We start from the raw sequence: 22,052 nt of genomic DNA on the forward strand, positions 1-22,052 counted from the left end.
GAGTGGGTACTTAACGTGCGAGTCTCGCAGAGGATTTTAGACCCTTTTGGCAGGAACACTAGTTATCTCGAGTTTTTGTAACACAAAGTTATGTGGGGCCCATCGCGATGTCCGAGTGAAATCCACTCCGTCCATCAGTTTCCCCTGCTAATTTTAGTAAGACGGCCAAAAATGAGGATCCATTACTGCAGTGGGGCCCACCGCGGGAAACAAGGGACGGAAACGCTCACCATTGAAACCTTTTTGGGCTTCCCACGTGATGTTTATATGCCATCTAATCCGTTGACGAGATGATTCACACCAGGACGAACGAAAAAAAACAAATATCAGCTTGATACAAATCTCATGTGGGCCCCAAGAAGGTTTAAATGGTGGGCGTTCAATCCCCAATGTTTCTTATACTGTGGCCCACTTGAGTCTTTGGATTCTCCTCACTTTTTGGATCTCATCCCAAAATAAGCTACCCAACCTAATGGACGAGTGGATTTCACGCGTTCATGAGGATGGCCCCACAGAACTTTCGATTACAGGAACGGCTGGAAACTCGCTGCCCCGCGCTTGGGTAACTCGTACTATGTAACCTTCGCAAATAGAGAACCTAAGTAATTGGAACTTTCTTAAGATCCAAACCCTCCATCAGATACATTGCATCATTTTGACCATTGAAACAACAAATCATGACTTTACAAAAGTTAGGTAGGCCACACCATAGGAATCCTTTGGGATGGAAACGTTCACCATTAGTTTTGTATAGGACCCACTGTAATTTTTTTATATCATCCAATCCATTCATGTGATGTGCCTCATCAAGATGAAAGTATATCCAAAAATTACATTATTCTAAAACTCAGGTGGGCAATTCCACGTGAATTTAGACTTTTTATGTAGAAAATGTTTCACGTGGCCTTCTTGAAGTTTAAATCATCTTGATTTTTGGAATCAAGACTAAAAAAAAGGAGCTCTACATGATGGACGGTCTGGATTTTATATACGTGAATTAATATCTACCACGTTAGTGCAAGGAACCCATGTACGTAACTAGCGCGAAGATTCAAGCATCCTCTATTGGAAACCTTTTGCTATTAAAATGAGAAGTGGGCCACCACCATATAAGGTCCCACGTGGCGCAGTCCTATGAAAACATGAAGACGTATCTAAATGCCCAACACAATCATAGCGTCTCCCACTCTCTTCTTCTCTTTACTCCCTGCCGTACACACACCCAACTCCAGTGTATTCTCTTTAACTTCCTTTCCGTTTCCAACTTCCCTCTCTCTCCAATATATAATGACCTCCTTCCTTCTCTACAGACCTCTCTCTGTCGAACTCCAAAACCCTAATTATCTCTTCTCTCCCATTCTCTCTACTTCAACACCACTTACTTCCAATCCGATCTTCCAACATCTCATTTTACTCATTTCTCTGATTCAATCGCATTCCCTCACCGAAAATCGCTGGAGAAACTGTCATTTCATGTTTAATTTTCGCCGTTTGAATACGGCGATCAGTAGTCGAGGGCGAGAATCTGGTCGCATTGTGGATTCTACTAACTTTTGGCGAATCGTGTTCAGTTTAGTGAAGTAATTGATCTTTGATCGTTATCCGTTGATTGGAGAAGATTGAGTTGGATTCATGTCTTGATTCGGATTATTTGGAGAATTTGAGCTCATAAAGAGAAATTAATTGAGAAATTGGTGATAAGTAGATTATCTTTGAAATCATGGCATTTGAAATGGGTTCGGTTTTGATGAATCTGGGAATGGTTTTGACATCTGATCATGCTTCCGTGGTTTCGATTAACATGTTCGTGACGCTTCTCTGTGCCTGCATTGTGATCGGTCATCTACTCGAGGAGAACCGCTGGATGAACGAATCGATCACGGCACTAGCGATCGTGAGTGTTGCATTTCCATTTAGTAATGAATTCTTAGGAATGCAGAGTCTACTCGTACGCTCATGTGCCGGTGGGCCCCACTAGCCCGACATTTAGTCCGCTTGTCAGACGGGCCATTCTTGCACATTGAATGTGGAAAATTGGTACCTGATGAACCTGGTGGCTTGATTTTCGGCCAGGTGGGGACCACCTGATGAATGGCTTGGATCACACCGGCTGGCGTATCCTCAGCAGAGGTCATGAATTGTTGTAAGCAGTGTTGATTTTCAGTGGGTTGATCGCAGGGTCTGTGCACTGGAGCCTTTATTCTGCTGATTAGTGGAGGGAAAAGTTCTCGCATTTTAGTCTTCAGTGAAGATATTTTCTTTATCTATCTTCTTCCACCTATCATATTCAATGCTGGGTATGTCAGATTTTTTCTTATTGAGTGTATATCAATGTGATTTTATCAGTATTTTTTATCCGCCAATCCATAAGTAACCCATTTCTAGTTTTTTAAGGCTGATTGTATGTTAAAAAATGGAATCACCAGGGATGATCCTGTACAACTAGTTTGTAATGTATTACAATGCAAATTGGTTTTTATTGTATATCTGGTACTATGTTCATTTGGTTCAATGCACTCGTCACTGATCATTTAACAAATATCAAACATATCGGATGATCCTAACCGTTCAATCAATGGCTTGAAAAGAATGGTCCAGGTAAGTATTAAAAGAAGTGTAATCATCAACCTAGACAGTTTATCTGGTGGACCCTACAGGGGATTGCTTATGCCTCTCAAGAATCACTTTGGTTTGACGATCCGAACCATCTCATCAATCTCTTGAGAAAGGGACAGCTACAGAAAAATGGCCTGCTGTTTGTATGGCTTGGATCATCTGGTCGGTGTGATTTTGTCACGGTGGCCCATGAAGAATGGATTGGACTCCTTCGATTTTTAGATAGATGTTTTGGAACCAACACTTGTTCATAAAACTCTTTCTTTTCTTTTTTGTAATATGATGCAAAGTAGTTTTATAGGATCAACGCCCTTATAAATCAGATGTTTGATATTTATTCATTGGTTTGAAATACTAAGCAAAAATTTTTCAGGTTTATGGAATGATATATATAACTTTTGTGGATATATTGCATACCAAAGTGAAGATTTAACCCCCGAATTAGCAGCTGAAAAAAAAAAAAGATTTTTATTAGTAAGATAGACATTTATTGATCAAATCCCATCATCGGGAATATCAAGGCTGTATAACTTGTCTTGGGTGGTATGAGAATTATAGGGTCATGTTGCATTAGGACATGATCCAAACCAGTGATTTTGATGGGATTGGAGAACTGTAGGCTAAAAGAATCGAATCAGGTAGATTGCTAACGCCTGTTTCATTAACCAAAGTGAACCTGCTTGAATGTCCAAGTAGTAGTTTAGTTGTTTGTTGTCCATGTGCGAACTCATCCCATAGGGAAGCAGACTGAACTGTAGCATGAGGAAGGGGGATCTGCCGGAAAGGGCACTTATACCTCAGGCAATACCAGGTCTTTGCTTCAAAAGGAAAGGCCTTTTCTTCTTTCTTCTTCTATTTGTCGAAGAAAAAAGTTGTGTTCTTTCTTCCGTTGGGAAGCTGACCTTTTCAGGCTTGATTGAATACTGTTGAAAATCGATCACTTTTATACTGAAGTCTTTTAAGAAGAAGAAAAAAGAAAAAGAAAAAGAAAAGGAAGAAGAAGAAGAAAGAAACCCTGCTCATCTTGAGCCCTTAATTATAGATAGGAGGGTGTGGACATAGCAGTAAATAGGCATGAATGTGGCATTATACTTGAATCATGCCCAACTCGTCACTATCAAGCAAAGCTCTTGCTCTAAGCAGTTTACCTCCTTCCTATATTGGAGAGGTCAACTACCTTGTGTCAGCATTAAATGAAAAGACTTGGCATTTCCACCTCTCCCCACATATAACTCTTTTCTATTATCTTCATCACGGCCCGACACCTAAATCTGTCTATTATTATTTCTGGCTCGGGGTTTAGTCATTCGCCTCATGCTTCACCTTCCCCTTACCATAAACATGGGAAGTCTTGTCTACTCTCTCGGCTCGCTTGCTTCTCAGTAACTTACATCAATAGATTGGAATTCTTCAATCTTTCTAATCAAAGATAAGAATGAGGGGTCACGTAATTTATATGGAACCTTAGGTGCTCCTCCTTATCATCAAAGGATATATAGAAAGGAGAATGTTTTTGTTAGTTGGGCAACATGATCTGGTGCTGTCACTCACCTCTGCCAGTCAGTAACTGTTATCTTCCATTCGTCAGTGATCGGCAGATCAGATTTCTGTCTACTCCTCGCCCTCTAGTTCTAATGGAATGATTATATGTAACAAAGATTATGATCCTTTCTACATGCGGCCTTATACTTGTCGTTCTTTTGTGGAGTCAACTTTTGATCTCTTCCAATAGAAGAAGACTTGTTTCCTCCAGCCAGGTCTTGCTTCCTTCCTTTCTTACTACCAAGGTTTATAGGCAGAAGCCTCCAACCTATGGTAGCTGACGCAATATGACCAGAGGAAACATATATTTTTTAATCTCTTTCACTTGGGCAAAGCAAAGAAGCAGGACTTTCAGAAGGTCTGGGAGTTAGACCGTTGAAGCTTTGAAAGGGGAAGGGAACCAGGCGGTGAACATCAACAACTAGGACAATTGATTAGATCTGACCATGGCCCGGAAGAAACATGAACAATCTGATCGACCAAGCACTAACAGGGCATAGGATGAAACCCTTTTCTTCCTTTCTTTGATAGGGAACCAATGATGGCTAGTGACATGACAAGTCTATTTCATTCATTGGGGGGCTCCTGGTGGTTTTCATTGTAAGAATCTTTTTGGTTCCCACTCCCTCCTTTCTGATCCTCCACTATGAGTTCACTTCCTACGAGCCCATGTATGATCGTGCAAAGCGGTTATGTTCGGTATTATGAATCTGGATACCATGGGATTGGACATCTGGCAATACATAACCTCCCTCCTGATGGGACAACTGGTCTTACGATTCAAGGGAATTGGACATCCCTTGAGTGGAAAATCTTCCGCAATGGAAAATCCTAGCCACTTACTTTTTGGCCTTTCTCCCTAATTGCTCATGTTTTTCTTCTTAAGTGTCTAGTTTGCAGGACACTAATCAGACCTTCCAATGTTGGAGATTATAGGGGCATCAACCATTTATGGTGTGATCCGTCGCATCAATGATTGAGATTACTGAATCATGTCCCTCCACTTGCACGGGATGGTACATTGGTACACTTTGCACCTTGATGCATCATAACAAACCAGTCACCTTGCAAGGTAGTGTCATTATGCCCATAATGGGCATCAATTGACTATGTTAATAAGTATTATTTCCAAGGTATTCAATAACAGTAATGGCTGGCATCACAACCGGCCATTCGACTGTGACAGACATTTTTTTAAAGGAAAAAAATGTGAAACAATTATTAGAAAAATTCAGAAAAATGAGAGGATTCCACATATATATTCTTTTTTGGTTTTGAAATGTTTATGGTGTAACAGGCCATTCTTTGGTAAGAATGTTGTTTTGGGCTGCCGAATGATATTATTAATCTAAGAGGCTAAGAGTGACTTAAAAAAGTCTATATTTAATATTCTAACTATATAATATCAATGATTCAATATAAATAAATATTATATGAGCATGAATCTAATGATAAGACAATTATATATTTATATAACTATTTAGCACAAAAAACCATAGTATAGGTTCATGAAATGTTGATGTATGAAGTGAACTCATAAGTGATAGATTAATGTCAAATATAAATACAAAAACATTACTCACTATATCACTACCAAAAAGAAAATTGTCTTGCCCGTGGCTGCTTAAGCTCATTGTCGTCTATCTGGCTGTGGAACGTGTGCCGCATGTCTATAGTCTATCTGGCTGTGGAATGGGTGTTGCATGTCCATAATAACTAGATGAAAAAACTATGTCAATGAAACTTGAGGATGATTGATCATGATCATCACTGCCACTTAGCATCTTCTATGTCGAATTCAAATAAGAATATCTAGTACCAGAGATAGATCCCATATTTATAGCCATAGCCTTACTGGAACTGCTCATTCTGTTGAGTCTATAACTGCGGCTGTGACGAATAACTTGGATCTTGGTCTGGATATCTATATCCCTCACATCCTTCTCCATGTGAAACATATTTAGGACTATCTAACAAGGAAGTGCTTCAGGAGCCTTCCTAAATTGTCCATAGCCATTTTCCATATCCACAAGTTGTCTGATGTCCTACTGGTACCCTATCTCCTTTAGTGCCAATGGTGTCAACCTCCCCATGATGCTTCTCCCCTCAATGATGGTATTATGAATCTGTACACTTATAAGGCCAGCTTCCTCTGGTCCATCAATGCTCATCGCCCTGAACTATGTGGATGGTTATATCCACATGTGTTGAGCAACACTGGGGGTAGGACCAGGTGCATCATCATCCGTTTCAGGCCAATTTGAGATGGTTGAAATCATGCAATCCATGGGATTCATCCCACTAATGCATATCCTAATCATTTGACATAATTTCCATCAAGAAATTTGAAGAAAAATTTAAAATTAAATTTGGATGAATAGTATCGGGCTGGTTTGAGACCACTTGAATGCCCCCAAAATGGTCTGAAATTCATGCAATCAGTAGAAATCATCCCACTAATGCATATCTCTAACCATTTGACACTATTTTCCTTCAAAATTTTGAAAAAAATAATAATTTAGGTGAATAGTGTCAAGCCGATTTGGCGTCAGCGGAAATTCATGCAATCCACGGAATTCATTCTGCTGATACATACCCCTAAGCATTTGACATCATTCTTCTAAAGAAATTTGAGGGGGGGAAAATGTCAATATTCAACCCAAAAATGACCCAAAATTACCAAAAAATACTAAAAGATAGAAAAAGAAATGAAAAACACTAATTTAGTGCATGCCTGAGTAGATCTAAACTCCATATATGTTATTGAACAATCGATACTCTAGTTATTTTTCAAATACTAAAAAAATTGAAAATTGTGGAAAATTATATAAAAACCAGTAAAAATACAAAAAGATTGAAAATTACACAAACATGGCCAAATTGAACACAAATCTAGCAAGATTTAGTTGCTTTGTTAATATAATATTGAATCAATACATTTGCAGTAAGAAAAACAAAAAAAAAAAAAAAAATTTAAATGTTTTTTTCGGTTTTTCCTAAATTCAGCCCCAGATTTGTGATTCTTCAAAAATGGCTTAAATTTTGTTTTAATTTTCAAAATTGAACAAATCTAGTAAAAAAAAAAAAAAGGGGTTAAAATACTCTCAAGAAGCAAAATGTCAAAAAGAGAAGGAAAATAGGGAAATTTGAAAAACAACCCCCAAAGGGGGACTTATATGCGTTAGGACGTTATGCATGGTCATAATGGCCCTTTATGGTCCGAAATTTTTGACACAGACGATTAAGACTCCGTATTGCATTGCAGCCTATGTTGTTATCATTACGTAGTAGCTGTTATGGATGCAATATCTAATTTACTATTTATAAGGTTTCCAATTGAATACATTTTGTTGCTTGCCAAGAATGTCACTGAATAATGATGCAAGATGGTGGTAAATGGCGCATCTGATGCATTTGAGATTTCCTTGCATAATTTGTGGTATGTGTGATTTTCACCCTGTGAACAGAAAGCCACTTCTTCCTTCTAATCATGATGCTCATACTTATGATTAGGCTTGCTTACCTATCATATGGCTGGACCTTTTTTCCAGTGACGTATAACTCTTTCAGTTATAGTTAGAGACTAATTATAAATCCATTTTTTGTTTGTATCCTAAATTTATATGTATGATCTTTGATAATCTTAATCCATTTTTTTCCTCTATCAGGTTCCAGGTAAAAAAGAAACAGTTTTTCCGCAACTTCATGACAATTATGCTGTTTGGTGCAGTTGGCACATTGATATCTTTTGGCATCATTTCAATTGGTGTGTTCTTAAACTCTGTCCTTTTCATTTGTTTTGGATTAGATTTAATGTGCTCATAAAACTACCAAAATGAAAAATTACAAGGTAAATATACACCTGCAAAATTTTGTATGCCATCATGAACACACAAATGGGTTAGCCTGAATGACTATATCGCTTCCATTTACATTGCCTTGTTGAAGACGCTAGAAGCCCGGCTCTCATGTAGATCAATTTATATTATGCCATTGTTAATGACTTAGTGTCAGTTGACAATGATATGAAACACATACAGAGATGTCAACTTGTATTGATCCTTATCAGCTGAGTCATCTGTTATGTAATGGCTGAGTCACGCATGGGACTTTTATGTGTAGGACAAACTATGTTTGCAGAATTCAACAGTGAAATGTGGGTGGCTTGATTATCTATTGAAAAACTGAGGTGTTTTTAATATTCTAAAGTTTTTGTAAGTGCACAAGCACCTCTACAAGCAGCCTCATTTGCCAATTGACACATGTATAGAACATTTCAGACTTGCATCATGTGGACACCGACTTGTAGATGAGCTGGTCTGAAGATCAAGCTGGTTCACTCACTAGGCAGGCTATATGTCTACGTTGAATATAGACTGTTGGAAATTTCTTGTATCTGCCCATTATTTTCATACATGTTTACTCCCACCTGATGAGTTAATCAGCCCAATTTTTGGGCCAGGTCTTCTACAATTGGACCTGACACATATAGTTAGGATGTCCTTCGCATGTGCCATTCGCTACATGTGGCCATGTGTAGAGATGTGTGTGGGTTAGCAAAGCTCATCTTCTGAACGGAATGTTACCCATGTAAAAGTCACCTGCTGAAGTTTCTGATTGTTTTTATACACGAGCTGCAGGGTATTGCTGCTGCAAAAGTTATTGAGTTTTTCATTGTTTCATTATCATAAAACAGAAGATAATAGTATATAAAAACGTGAGTTTTGTGAAAACAAGGATTTTTAAGGCTCCTCTTCTTGCTTGAGCAGAGTAAAAGTGCAGTTCCATCAAAAGAAGAATCTGGACCCTCTTCCTTGGTTCTTTCCAGGTCTCTTCCTCAAGTTGCTCATCATCCCAGAGGCACTTGGAAATATGATATTATACAGTCTGCATAAGCTGTCATTCTTAAGCCTCATTCTTTTGCTGGTCTTTGAAACCCATTTGAGTACAAGCATGCACATGGACATTGACCATGTTCAGTACAGAACACCACGTCTTCATCATTTGCTAGTGATCGGAATCATGTCCATTTAGGCTTCAAAGAAATAGTTATTGTATAAGAAGTTGGTGTCATTTGCAGAATTTCTCCATCATTATTGTAGCCTTGTCCCAGCTATTTGCCATTGGTTTTATGTATCCTGTTTCACCATTCAGTCCCATCTGAGGCTCTGTTCTTGGTAAGTGAACAAGTCTTCATATTACTTCACTTATCTTGATCCAAGTCCTTTAGGTCTTCCCCTCATCCTCCTTCCAGCCTCTTTAACTCTAATCACAGTTCCTCTCCTCTCCTGTCTCCTACTTTTGTAGCACATTGCATACCATCTCAAACTGCTCCATCATTTTATCTTCTATTGTTTCTATTCCTTCGCTGCTCGATATTAACTAAAGCCTTCTCTATATAGCTTTTCCCTCTGTAGATTAATTCTGTATACTGTCTTGGTTCTGCAAATGTTTCAACCTCTATATTCTTGACTCTGGAGCCTTCCTACAATCCTACAGTTTATCCCCATCTTCATTGAAAAGTTTCTTAATAAATCATAAGGTTTCTAATCACTAGGAAATTGGGCATGTTAAGTCTCGTACAAGCCCCCAAGTTTCTTCTTTAAGAAATCTTTGATGTCAAAAATGTTCCAATAGGAGGTGCCAGAAGATGTGGGTACATGATTTTAGATGCATATGCTTACATGTCAACAAGTCTGTGCATTTTGAATCCAGGTGTTATGTATCTTCATGTAAAGTTTGTATAGTGCTAAATTTTTATTTTATTTTATTTTATTATTATTTTTTATACTAGTAAGGTTTACAAAGTAAGATAACCAGGGATCGAACCATGTATAAATCACACACACAACCTTCTCTACCAGCTCTACTAATGAGCCAGAAGACTGCTAGATATTTTATTTGATATCCCTTTTAGTTACACTAGGTTTATTAGAATGAGTAGGAAATTATCAAATACTTGTTTTTGTAATGTTTATCCCACTTCTATAACTACTTATACCTATCCCAGGTGCTTCTCAATTATTCCAAATGTTGGATATAGCTCCTTTGCGGATTGGAGATTATCTTGGTTTTCTCTCTCTCTCTCTCTCTCTCTCTCTCTCTCTCTCTCTCTCTCTCTCTCTCTCTCTCTCTCTCTCTCTCTCTCTCTCTCTCTCTCTCTCTCTCTCTCTCTCTCTCTCTCTCTCTCTCTCTCTCATTACGCCATGCCATGTTGCTATTGCTCATCTTCTTCTTTTTTCCCTTTTTTTTGTTGCTCATCTTTATTGCATTTCAATGCTTGTAGCAATTGGAGCAATATTTTCCGCAACGGATTCTGTTTGCACCTTGCAGGTCAGGTTCGGAAAGTCTTGCATCGCCATGCTCCTGTTTCAGCAAATAAGCATATTGACTTTGCTGCAACTAAAATTCACTTCATCTAATGCAGGTGCTTAATCAAGATGATACACCTTTACTTCATAGTCTCGTCTTTGGGGAAGCTGTTGTCAATGATGCCACGTCAGTGGTCCTCTTTAATGCAATTCAGAGATTTGATCTCATTCACATCGACTCCAGCATTGCCTTGCAGTTTGTTGGCAACTTCTTTTTTTTATTTGTTGCAAGCACATTGCTGGGAGTGTTAGTAAGTCACTTCCTATTTATGCCATTCATTGTTAGTTTTTGGAAAGATCTATTCTCTCCCTCCCTCCCTCTCTCCATTATGCATGGTGTGAATTACATAATTGGATGAAATTTGTTTCCCTTGTTGCAGGCTGGATTGCTTAGTGCATACACTATAAAAAGATTGTACTTTGGCAGGTTTGTTTATGAAAGAACTTTACCTTCCTAGCAGTCTTCTGGTACATAATGCTTTGTGCAATGGAAATTTCCTTAATCTCTCATTCTCCCATCAATTTCAATTTGGATGGGATTCAATAGAAGGTGGGACCATGCTGGAAAGCGATTGATGTCAATGTGAGCCTCTTTGATGGCCAGTTCCAAGAGCTTGGGTAAAAGAGGAAGGTTGATGTCGGGTGGGCAACCAATAGTAAAACTTTTGCCGATCTACAACTTAAAAGCCAACCCCAAATTTCTTGGAGGAAGGTTTGGATGATGATGATGATTTCTCATCATGGCATCTTATAAGTTGATGTGGTGGAGTATTGTAGTTACACTATTTGCTGTCATAAGTAAAAAGTAAAACATAGCATCTTTTGATAATTTTCAGCGAAGGTTAGTTTTAATTATCCTTGATTAGTTGAATTGCTGTCAGCATAAAATGACGAAATAGAAATCAAGAAGCACTTCTGTTTTTTTTTTTTGTTTTTTTTTTTTTTTTTAAATTATTATTTTTTTTTTTTATTTAAAGAAAATCCTAATGCTTCTATTCTCCATTGCAGGCATTCTACTGATCGTGAAGTTGCACTTATGATACTCATGGCTTACCTTTCCTATATGGTGGCTGAAGTAAGATTCTTCTTTGAGCTTTTGTCATACATGTTGGTGTCCTTTTCTTATTTCACCAATTCCATTAATACATTGCATACAGTGCTGACGACTTAATTTTTTATTGCAGTTGTTCAGTCTAAGTGCTATTCTCACAGTATTTTTTTGCGGCATCGTGATGTCTCACTATACCTGGCATAACGTGACTGAGAGTTCAAGAGTAACTACCAAGTATGTCATTGACGGAATCCAACTCTCTCTCTCTCTCTCTCTCTCTCTCTCTCTCTCTCTCTCTCTCTCTCTCCATGTAATTGCTAATTACCATCATCTGGTTAACACAAGTTGTTTTTGCTGATGTTTCTAATTCTCCATTTATTGGTTATCACAGGCACACTTTTGCGACATTGTCATTCATGGCCGAGATATTTATCTTCCTTTATGTTGGCATGGATGCATTGGACATTGAAAAGTGGAATTTCGTTAGAAGCAGGTAAGGCGTATATCCAATTCCTATATCATGCTGTTGATGATGAGAACTCTCAAGTCCTTTTTTTTTTTTTGAAAGGTGAGAAACACACACTCTTACACCCCACGCACGCAACCTCAGGGATGATATACACAGTGTCTACCACTGAGCCAAGAGTACTCTTAACTCATTTTTGTTCACTGAATAGAGTAATTACTCTGATTCCATTCTTCTTATGGTCAATGTTCTGTGGAGTTATCTTCATTTATGAGTCTAGAAGATAGCCATTTGATCTACACATGGGAGATGGAGCTTTGCCATGTCTCTGAATATGGTGCCCGTGTTTATGTTTTCTTTTTAATTATTTCTTTTCAATTGATTTGAAAGGCCTGGATCTGTTGAACTTTAGAAATCTTAAAATAAATGTGTTGACTTCTTCGATTTGATCCTCCCCAACAACTTTCAAGCTGAGGCATGAATATCATTCATGGCTAACCAGCCTAAGGTTTTGGCATCCTTTCCAAATAGCCTTGGTGAAACTGTATATGAATTAATCTTCTGTTTCTATATTTGAAGTTCAAGAGATCTTTTCTTTTGCTTTCTCTTTCACAATATGGCAGCACATTTTTATGTTCAAATTGTTTTTTTATTCAAATCACATTAATAGAATACAGATACAGGTGAACCTGATTATTACAAAGCATATCTGTGTGATGATTCAGTAGATTTCTAATGCAATTCAAGTAGAGACAACTGTAAGAAACACACGATGAAGATGTATGTCCCTAAGTACTGTGTGATGAAGAATGTGGGCCATGTACTGATGTACATCTTATGGCAGTTGGAGAACTGGTGAAGAGCCCAACCATAAAGCAGAGCGTCAAATCCCAATTGTTGAGCCTCTAAGAACTTATTCTCAATGCTAGATTAACAAAAGTATCGACAAGTTGAATTCCTTCCTACCGTGAGGGTAATGTAAGTCCAGACGATAGTGAGAATTGTATGGTGAAGATGTTGGTCCCCAAGGACCTCATGCTGAGCTCTTTAACCTGTTTGGGGAACCTCCGTGTGTCTCCGAAGTATATTTACAAGACATCAAAGATGGTCTCTAGTCCATGTGTAGGAATTTGATGATGACATTTGAGGCCCCAAACCAGTCTGATTATTATGCAAAAATGTTTCTTGAGTCTCTTAATGACTGATTTTGAAGGAGGCTTTAGTGCCATTTTGTTCAAAGTATTTATTTATTTGTTTATGAAGTTAGGTCAAGTGTCCCACATAAGAACTGTGGTAAAAGAGTAGTTTTCTGTTGTACAGATTCTATGAAATATATGGAAACATGATTCTGGAGTTGGTTATCATCTCCTGACATGAAGCCAACATAAAGCCAAATATCATCTGTGGGACCCTTTCCTCCTATCCTTTCTCTAGATCTATAAAGAGCATGTACAGATTCCTTCTGTTCTCTCTATACTCTCTAAGCAAGAAAAGAGCTGGTTATCATCTCCTGACATGAAGCCAACATGATTCTCTGAAATCACAGTTTCTTCTAAGATTTTGTTCCACCCTCTCAGAACTTAGAGTCACTCATCAAGTTTGGTTTCTGGTTAGTTGCAACTTTGTGCTCCATTTGTTCTTTGTGCATGAATATGTTTTAATACCTATTTTATAGAATTCTCATTACAGAGTCAAAATGACTTGGACTACAGACACATGTTAGCTATTTTCCACAAGATGAATGTTTCTGCCCCATTTTTCACTTCTTCAAAACTGATCCTCTTCTGGATTTGTTGATCGAAAATGAGTTGATATATGCATCCCAACCCATCCATTGCAGAAATAACCGGAATCTCCAGAAAACTTCATTGATTGCACTATGTTAAATTCATGTGCTCTTGTAATCTTTATGCTTCTCAGGATGTTGATTTCTATGGGAATATCTCATTTACATTTATAAGATGCATAATCGAACTGCCCGATAACAGTAGCATCTATTGATCTCATACTGATTGACCATCTTCTTTTGACAGCCTTGGAAAATTAGTCGAGGCAAGTTCAATACTGATAGGATTGGTCCTGGTTGGAAGAGCAGCTTTTGTTTTCCCATTATCCTTTTTATCTAACCTAACAAAAAAGTCTCTTAATGACAAAATTACCTTCAATCAACAAGTGAGTACTTGGGCTTTTGGGTGGTTTAATTCTCTTCCAAACCAATCAAAAGACTTAACGAATGCAACAAATTTTGACCCACAGGTTACAATATGGTGGGCCGGTCTTATGCGAGGTGCAGTATCAGTGGCCCTAGCTTATCATCAGGTAATTATATTTTCAAATTGAAGTGTCTGTTAATTGCAGACATGGTTTATATTATTCCTTTTAATATCACTGGTATTGCCAAATGGATTTTTGGATCATTTTCTCCATTTCACAAGAAAACCATAATACCATTCTTTTTCGAATTAACCTAGAGTCTAATATGGGCTTATATGAAGTAGTTCTTGTTAGATAAGATACCCTTTACTGAATTTACTGTAAACCAAAACTGGAAACATAGCATTCTGGGTTTTTCTTTTTAGCTAATGTGTTTAGTACTCTTGTTATGTTTGATGAAAAACATTTATTTTGATGCATCTGCAGTTCACAAGGTCAGGCCACACCAAGCTGAGTGGACATGCCATGATGATCACTAGCACCATCACCGTTGTTCTCTTCAGCACAGTGGTAAGATACCTCTTGCCTCTACCTCTGCATGCTAGTTGGTATTAATATTGGAGGAACATAAGCTGTTTCTCAATGTGCTCCTAGTGGGGCCCATGGTTTGTTGAGCCCGGACTGTTGATCTGATAGGCTCCATTATGGACAAGGGATGCTGAAAAAAATCTCCCAGATTGGAAGTTCCCAACCCTTTGATCAGTGAAAGTGGCTAGGAGCTCCCAGAAGACACTGCAACAGTGCTCCTATGGAGCTCCTACAAATATATGATGTGGCACAATGGATAATCTTCTAGACTGTTCATTGGGTGGATGCTGCCATGGATTGATCACTGCTGAAAAATATTGCCGACTGGACTATTATTATTGTCTAACTGGTGACCTACAAAGGATGGTAGGGCAGCATTGGCAATGATCCGCATTGAACAGAGCAGCCTCACCAGTTGGATTGAGAGGGCAGTGGCCTATCCATGGGGGGACTTGCCTAATAAATGGTCCAGGTCAGGGACCATTGTGCCATGTATTCAATTTGAGATCTGTGCACAGGTTATATATCCATCATCTCCAGTTTATTTTCTAATAGATTACAACTGTTGTAACTATCACTGTATGAAACTGCTTGATATCATGCTCAGGTGTTTGGCTTGATGACTAAACCTCTGGTGAGGCTCTTACTGCCACCCAATGCAAAATACATCAATGGCATTACATCAGAACCATCGAGTCCGAAGTCCTTCCTCTCCCCACTTCTTGGTAATGGCCAGGATTCTGAAGTTGAAGCGGGCCCGACCAGCCTCCGCATGCTTCTGAGTACACCCTCTCACACAGTCCACCATTACTGGCGTAAGTTCGACAATGCCTTCATGCGGCCAATGTTCGGTGGACGAGGGTTTGCACCGTTTGTTCCTGGATCCCCAATCGAACAGAGTGATCTTCCATGGTAACTAAAAGAAAGAAAGGAAGGAAGATATGAAATTGACTTGGGTTCTCTTGGTTTTGCATATTTTTCTAATCCCTAGGGGTAGTGATGGTAACTAAAAGAAAGAAAGGAAGATATGAAATTGACTTGTGTTCTCTTGGGTATGCACATTTTCTAATCCTTAGGGGCAGTGAGGAGTGCCTGATTTTGGTATGTGCGAGGATTGCAAGTTTTTGACGTAGGCAGCGGAGGTGATACAATTTTCCTTGGCTTGATATTTTCATTTTTTTTCTTTCATTATCTCTTGCGGCGTGATTATTGCCGATGTTGATAAGAGTGATGTTGATAAGTGCCATGTGATTTCAACACAGTAATTTGCATTTTATTTTTTTGTATATGAGTGTGTAATATACTGATTGTCTTTGGCATGTATTTGATTTGCTATCTGAAAGAGAATGTGGTCATGTAATTTTCCTGAAAAGTGAAATGATATTGAATCGAGCCTTTTGAATTACAAGTTGTTGCAGCTTTGCTGGTTTGGGTTTGTAACTTTTGAAGTCTACAACTTTATTTTAGCTTTCATTTCTTAACTTCGAATGCATTGGATGCCTCTTTAGATCTAGAGGAAATGCAACACCTGCTCTATTCCTTATGGTTCTAAAGGTGATTGACATTTGGAGTTTCAACACGAGGTCACGGGTTCGAGCATCCCTTGTGGTGTGAGTGCGCGAGAGTGGGGGTGTTTGTGTGAGTGCGTGCGTGTGTGTGGGGGTGGGCTGTGAGTGTGTGTAAAAAAAAAATGTAAAAAAAAAATAAATAAATAAGAAGAAGAAGAAGAAGAAGATTGATTTCAATGTTTTAAAACCCAGACTGACCTGTTTCTGTGGCTAGTTGGTCGAACCAGTCCGACCCATGCTGCCTATGTGACATCATAAATGAGTAAAATACATAAAGAGGTTTGAGAACATTTCTGGCACATTTGGACCAGAAGAGCTGCCCAATCCCGAATGTTGGGCTGGTGGAACTAGACACTTTTGAGTGGTTTCTTTCCCAAGATGGGTTTTGATTACCTTGGGCCGCTCTGTTCCAATCATCTGGTCAGCAGGGTTTTAAAACACTATCTCTATCCTCAATTGTCAAGAGGCTTACTAGCAACCAAAAATACAGTTGTTTGCTTTTTCTGTGGCATCTCCACTGCACATATAGCATTCATCCAGGTGATCATAACCATTTATCTAGTGGGACACCACATTGACAGGCCACAAACAAAATGATGAACAATTGAGATAATTTAGTCTCATTTCAATAGTGTGCAGAATGATGGGATGTCTAGGATTGTCCAGGGACAAGGTTTTTGCGCTATGGCCTGTCAACTGCTGTGACCCACCAGAACAGTTTCAGTCAGCCTGGACAAGTGCCACATATATAGCGCACATTCTATTGATGGGCAGGCAATCATCTCTAGGGTAGAATGCAAGAATGTTGCTAACACCCACAACTAGGAGCATAAAATCTCATACAATTCGCTGCTCTCCAAGAAAATCTATTGAAGTCTTGCTTTTCATTGAAGTGTGACATGGAGCAAAACAAAAGAGGGGGTAAAAAAAGAGAGTGCAAAATAGCACTTGGGTAGATTTCAGTTTAGAAGCCCAGCAACGTCTGGTGCCCTAGAAATTGCAACTGGAAACTCTGCATGCCAGCTGCGATCGACCCCACCATGGTGTAACATCACGAGCAAAACAAACGTTCACCGACCAAATCAATGGAGACATGAAATGCCAGCTGCGATCAACCCCACCATGTTTTTTCTTTCTTTTCCCTTTCTGATGTTGATTTTTCTTTCTTCTTTTCCCTTTCTTGCATTGGCCACCCTCTTTGTTCTTTATATTTTTTGTATTTTTGCCTTTGGTTGGTAATATGAGAGTTTGCTTTATTGCATTCCAAAAAAAAAAAAAGAGCATCCCCTTTTTTTTTCTGACACGCTATTCGATGGGAATACATTCCTAAGATCCCATTTGGACGCACTTCCTCAAAAGGGAGTTTCTGAAAAAGGGTTTCAAGCTTGCATTTTTGGTCGACTAGGCAAAAACCAACAAGTTGGCATTTTAGCACCCATTTTGTTGAGCGGAGACAAGATGGGGTTCACAAAGTGCATCCAAATGTACAACATCAAATTCCATTTGGATCAAACTAGTGTTTATGCCTCACATGCCCCTTTGGAGGGTCTGTCAAAATGGACCCTTAGCACAAAAGATTGCAAAAGAAGTATAGAAAGCCTCAAGCCCTAAGCAATTAGATAGCACACCATTCTTCAAACCTATTAACATTCATTTTCAATGAGTTCCAGACTGCATAACACTTCTAGTCATTTTTCAGCGCATGCCAGCTCCATAATCAAAGAGAGATTCCTTGAAAATGTCAAACCATTATCTAAATAAGTTTATTACCTTTGAGTAGCCATTTGAATGTAGGGGTACTGGTACAGACCCAGTTTTTTCACAGTATCACAAGATGCTGAAGTGCTATAATACAATAATAAAAAGATTTTTTATTTTTTTTAAAAAAAAAAAGGTACCTTCATACAGGCAGTTTATGCTATCATGTGGGATCCACCATGGCCCAAGCACCAGGCTGGTCACTCAGAAGGTGGGTTATAAGCATATCCATTCAGTGTGGACTACTGGTAAAATTTTAAACTTTCCAGTGTTTTCATACATGTGGCCACCTGATTAGTGGAACAACCTGAGTTTTGGGTCAGGTCATCTAAACATTGGGAACCAGCCAAAAAACAGCTCGGAATCTCCTGAACACATGCTGTCTAAACCACCTGATTGCCATAAGTGTGGACCTAACAAAACTCTATTATGTAATTCCAACAGAAATGACAACTGACGAGGTCAAGCTCCATTATATAATGCAGTGTATGGTAAACATTGTAGCTGGTTATTCATGTACATATACATGTGCATTACAGAAGAGTTGTGAAATTCCGTCTCGTGTAAACCCAGCTACTTTGCTTGAGAACAGATCCATTTCTTCTTCTTTTTTCAATAAATCAACAATTTTATCTCAAAACAAGAATCATCATGAGAGAGAGAGAGAGAGAGAGAGAGAGAGAGAGAGTCTCACAGAGAAAGAGATCAATTTGAGTCTCATTGATGCTTGAGAACTATATAAAAAAGAAAAAAAAAAAAGATCAATTAGCAACCACACAACTAAACTGCAGTACAATTTCAATTCCACCAATTGCCTAGTCTTGCATGAAGCTTGACCAGGTGTTATTCATGTTATATCGTACTCGAGAAAAGCATCATATATAATGGCATTCATCAAACACGGGCAGCTGAAGCACTATTCTTCTTCCTCTCCAGCAGAGCAAATCTTTATTTTTTTTTCTTTACTGCATTCAGGAAATAGATACCAGGTTTCATTCTTAAGGATGCATCTGGAAGTACCTCAAGAATCCAGGGCAGGTGGAATATACTTTTGCAAATTGTTGTTGTGGTTGTTTCTAGTAGCTCAAAAGAGCAGCACCATTGCTTCCTTGCTCAGCAGGTTCAAAAGCAAGTGACCCCAACAAAAACTTCAACCAAATGTCGATTTGGGGTACTTCTAACACCAAATGCAGCCTAAATCCATCCTTCCGTAACACAAGTAGATCAATCAACATTCACTTCTCCTCACGTTCACACTGATTTGATATCATTATTATGCAGTTCCCAGTCAAATCAATCTATGTACTTCATAGATTTCTATCTTTCCAAACTCAAATTAAGAGAGAAACAGCCAAAGGGGTTAATTGGTTTCATACATCAGTGTTTGCAATATTCATTGGGAACTTGGTACCTGTGGCCCTATTCGACATCTCTAATGGCCACCCTCTCCATCTCCTTCCGGACTGCCTCCCTATTCAATCTTTCCCTCTCCGCCCTCTCCCGCCACCCCTCTTCCAACAACTCCACAAACTTCTCTTTTATCCCAACCAAAGGATCCTTATCAATCAGTACATCCCCATCATAAGCCTCCCTCAATATTGCTGTCCGAATCCCCCCTTTCAACGACACGTAGAAAATCCCCGAATGCCTTGTGAATGTGTTCGCAAATGCATTCGAGAACCGATACTCCTCACTGAACTTCCCCAACGATGGCACTGCCATCCTCTTAAAAACTGACATGGACAACAGCTCGTGGAAGACACCTACATTCCTCTTCTCCATCTCTGGCGAAGCCTGGTCCAAGTTCGAAATATCTTCGTATGGCGAAATGTATGGAAGCTCCATCCAATCTCTCACCCATTCCCTCATCTCCTTCTTCAGGAAGAACCCGGGCGGGAGACGGACATTAAAACAAGGCCGGACCCGAATCCCCATCATCTTGGACTCCTCTTCCGCCCTCAATTCTATAACCGATTTTGCGAATTCAGGCTCCCAAGAAACCAACTCCAAGAACGATTTTCCCTCCCCAGGACTACCCACCAATTGAAAATAATTTCCATACTTGGGCACCAAACTGCACAAAAAATCATCTGGGAATCCAAAATCCCTCTTCACGTGCAATAATTTGTCGGCATTGATTACTTTATTCTTCGATATCATCAACAATTTACACAGTTTCTTCACAAGAAGATGCTCATTTTCAGCTTTGATCCGTTTCTCTTCATCGAGAAACTGTTGCAACCGGTCACTGATGCGGAGGAAAGGGACTTGTTGGGTTTTGGGTTTGATCCGATCGAGATAAAGATCAAAGAGGCCAGGGTTCTGATGGAGGAAGGTCTCAATTCGGATGGGAAGACGGAGTCTTTCTCTACGTCTTTCTAAGTACAGTAGAGGGATGACTTGGCCGGGCTCATTGAGGACTTCTTTGACTACTTTCGCACACATCCGCCATTGCTTGTCCTTCTCGATGGCGTTGTCTAAATGGCAGTCCTTCCGCCATACCACTTTAAGGCTCGAGACGGAGGCGAATTGGGTGAAAAAGCTGTCCATTGAATTTATGGAGAAGGCAGAAGACAGACAACCAGGAAATGAAATCGGACGGAAAGAGGTAAGAGAAAGCTTGGAAATGGCGAAATACGATAGAGGGTGGTATAAAGGCATGATTTGGGATTTGGGTTTTTTGAATCTCAATCAATGGTGTTTTGCAGGTATTGATCTGAACAGATTGGGTTAAAGAGGAGTGCTAAAAATTCATCAAGAGAAAGATATTGAAGAAACTGAGTGATTCCGATTCCAATTCCAATTTTGTGAAAGAATCTATGGAGAGCGAGGATGGAAGAGAGCCGAAATGAGAGAGAGTGTGTGGGAGAGAGAGAGAGAGAGAGAGAGAGATTGGAATGCCGTACATAAAGCAAAGAGCTGCTTGGATTCGATCATGTGGAAATTCGAATCCAAACGATTACTATTGTTGATGAAAAGAAAAGCAATTACCTTCAAAGGGTTTTGAAGTTGAAGAAGAAACGGCCATTTTCAAGGGTTCGGGGGTTTTGGGAATGACATGAAAGAGATGTACAGAGCGTGGATTGCATACTGAGTAAATCTGTGTGGCCCACCCTAATGTATCTGTCTTATCCACACCGTCCATCCATTTTTTCAGCTCATTTTATGTACTAAGCCTAAAATTGAAGTACATCCAAATCTCACTGGACCACACCAGAGGAAACAGTGGGGATAATGACATCCACCCCACCGTTGAAACCTTCCAAGGGCCCACAGACGTGGACGAAGATAAGCGGAAACGGATTGGCTACTCCCCCCGCAACCAGCCAATGGCTGATGGTCGGTGCTCTGTGGGCCCCACCATGATGTATGTGTTTCCTCCATGTCATCCATCTATTTTTCTAGATATTTTATGGTATGAGACCAAAAATGAGATATATCTCAATCTCAAGTGGACCACATTACAGGAAACAGGGTTGAATGAACGTAGACCATTAAAAACTTTTTGGGGGCCATAAAAGTTTTGGATCAAGATGATCTTTGTTTTTTCCCTTCATCTGGGTCTGTATGACCTAATCAACAGATTGGATGTCAAATAAACAATACAGTGGGCCTTAGGAGGATTTTAATGGTGGATATCTAATCACTGTTGTTTTCCTACGGTGTGGTCCACATGGGATTTATATCCCTCTAATGTTTGGGATGATGCTCTAAAATGAGCTTTAAAACGGAATGGATGAAACACATACATCATAGTGGGGGCTGCAGAGTACCGACCACCAGGCCCGGGGCTGGTGCAGGGGAAGTTGCCAATCCGTTTCCGGGATAAACGGAAGCGTATTGGCTTGCGTACCACACACCAGCTATATAGCTGCTGTAGATACATGTCGTGCGAAGACGAGCGCCGACGCTCCTCCAACTCCGAGTTATACGAACGG

The 22,052-nt window shown here is 39.4% G+C and overlaps 2 protein-coding genes across 2 annotated transcripts; one reads left to right on the forward strand and one right to left on the reverse strand.

The window, feature by feature from the left end:
• The first annotated feature begins 1,198 nt into the window (after positions 1-1,198).
• On the forward strand, positions 1,199-16,228 carry LOC131230736 (sodium/hydrogen exchanger 1-like). The gene is made up of 14 exons (XM_058226685.1): positions 1,199-1,894; positions 2,179-2,297; positions 7,827-7,924; positions 10,169-10,228; positions 10,445-10,491; positions 10,586-10,780; positions 10,910-10,956; positions 11,538-11,604; positions 11,714-11,814; positions 11,972-12,073; positions 14,080-14,218; positions 14,303-14,365; positions 14,687-14,770; positions 15,396-16,228. Exons 1-14 carry the CDS (start codon positions 1,721-1,723, stop codon positions 15,702-15,704), a joined length of 1,605 nt encoding a protein of 534 aa, XP_058082668.1. The 5' UTR covers positions 1,199-1,720; the 3' UTR covers positions 15,705-16,228.
• Positions 16,229-17,211: 983 nt separating this feature from the next.
• On the reverse strand, positions 17,212-21,159 carry LOC131230737 (protein WHAT'S THIS FACTOR 1 homolog, chloroplastic). Its single transcript, XM_058226686.1, has one exon. It carries the CDS (start codon positions 20,773-20,775, stop codon positions 19,534-19,536), a length of 1,242 nt encoding a protein of 413 aa, XP_058082669.1. The 5' UTR covers positions 20,776-21,159; the 3' UTR covers positions 17,212-19,533.
• Between the last annotated feature and the right edge of the window lie 893 nt (positions 21,160-22,052).

This window comes from Magnolia sinica, chromosome 17 (genome assembly GCF_029962835.1).
Source record: "Magnolia sinica isolate HGM2019 chromosome 17, MsV1, whole genome shotgun sequence".
Classification (NCBI taxonomy): Eukaryota; Viridiplantae; Streptophyta; class Magnoliopsida; order Magnoliales; family Magnoliaceae; genus Magnolia; species Magnolia sinica.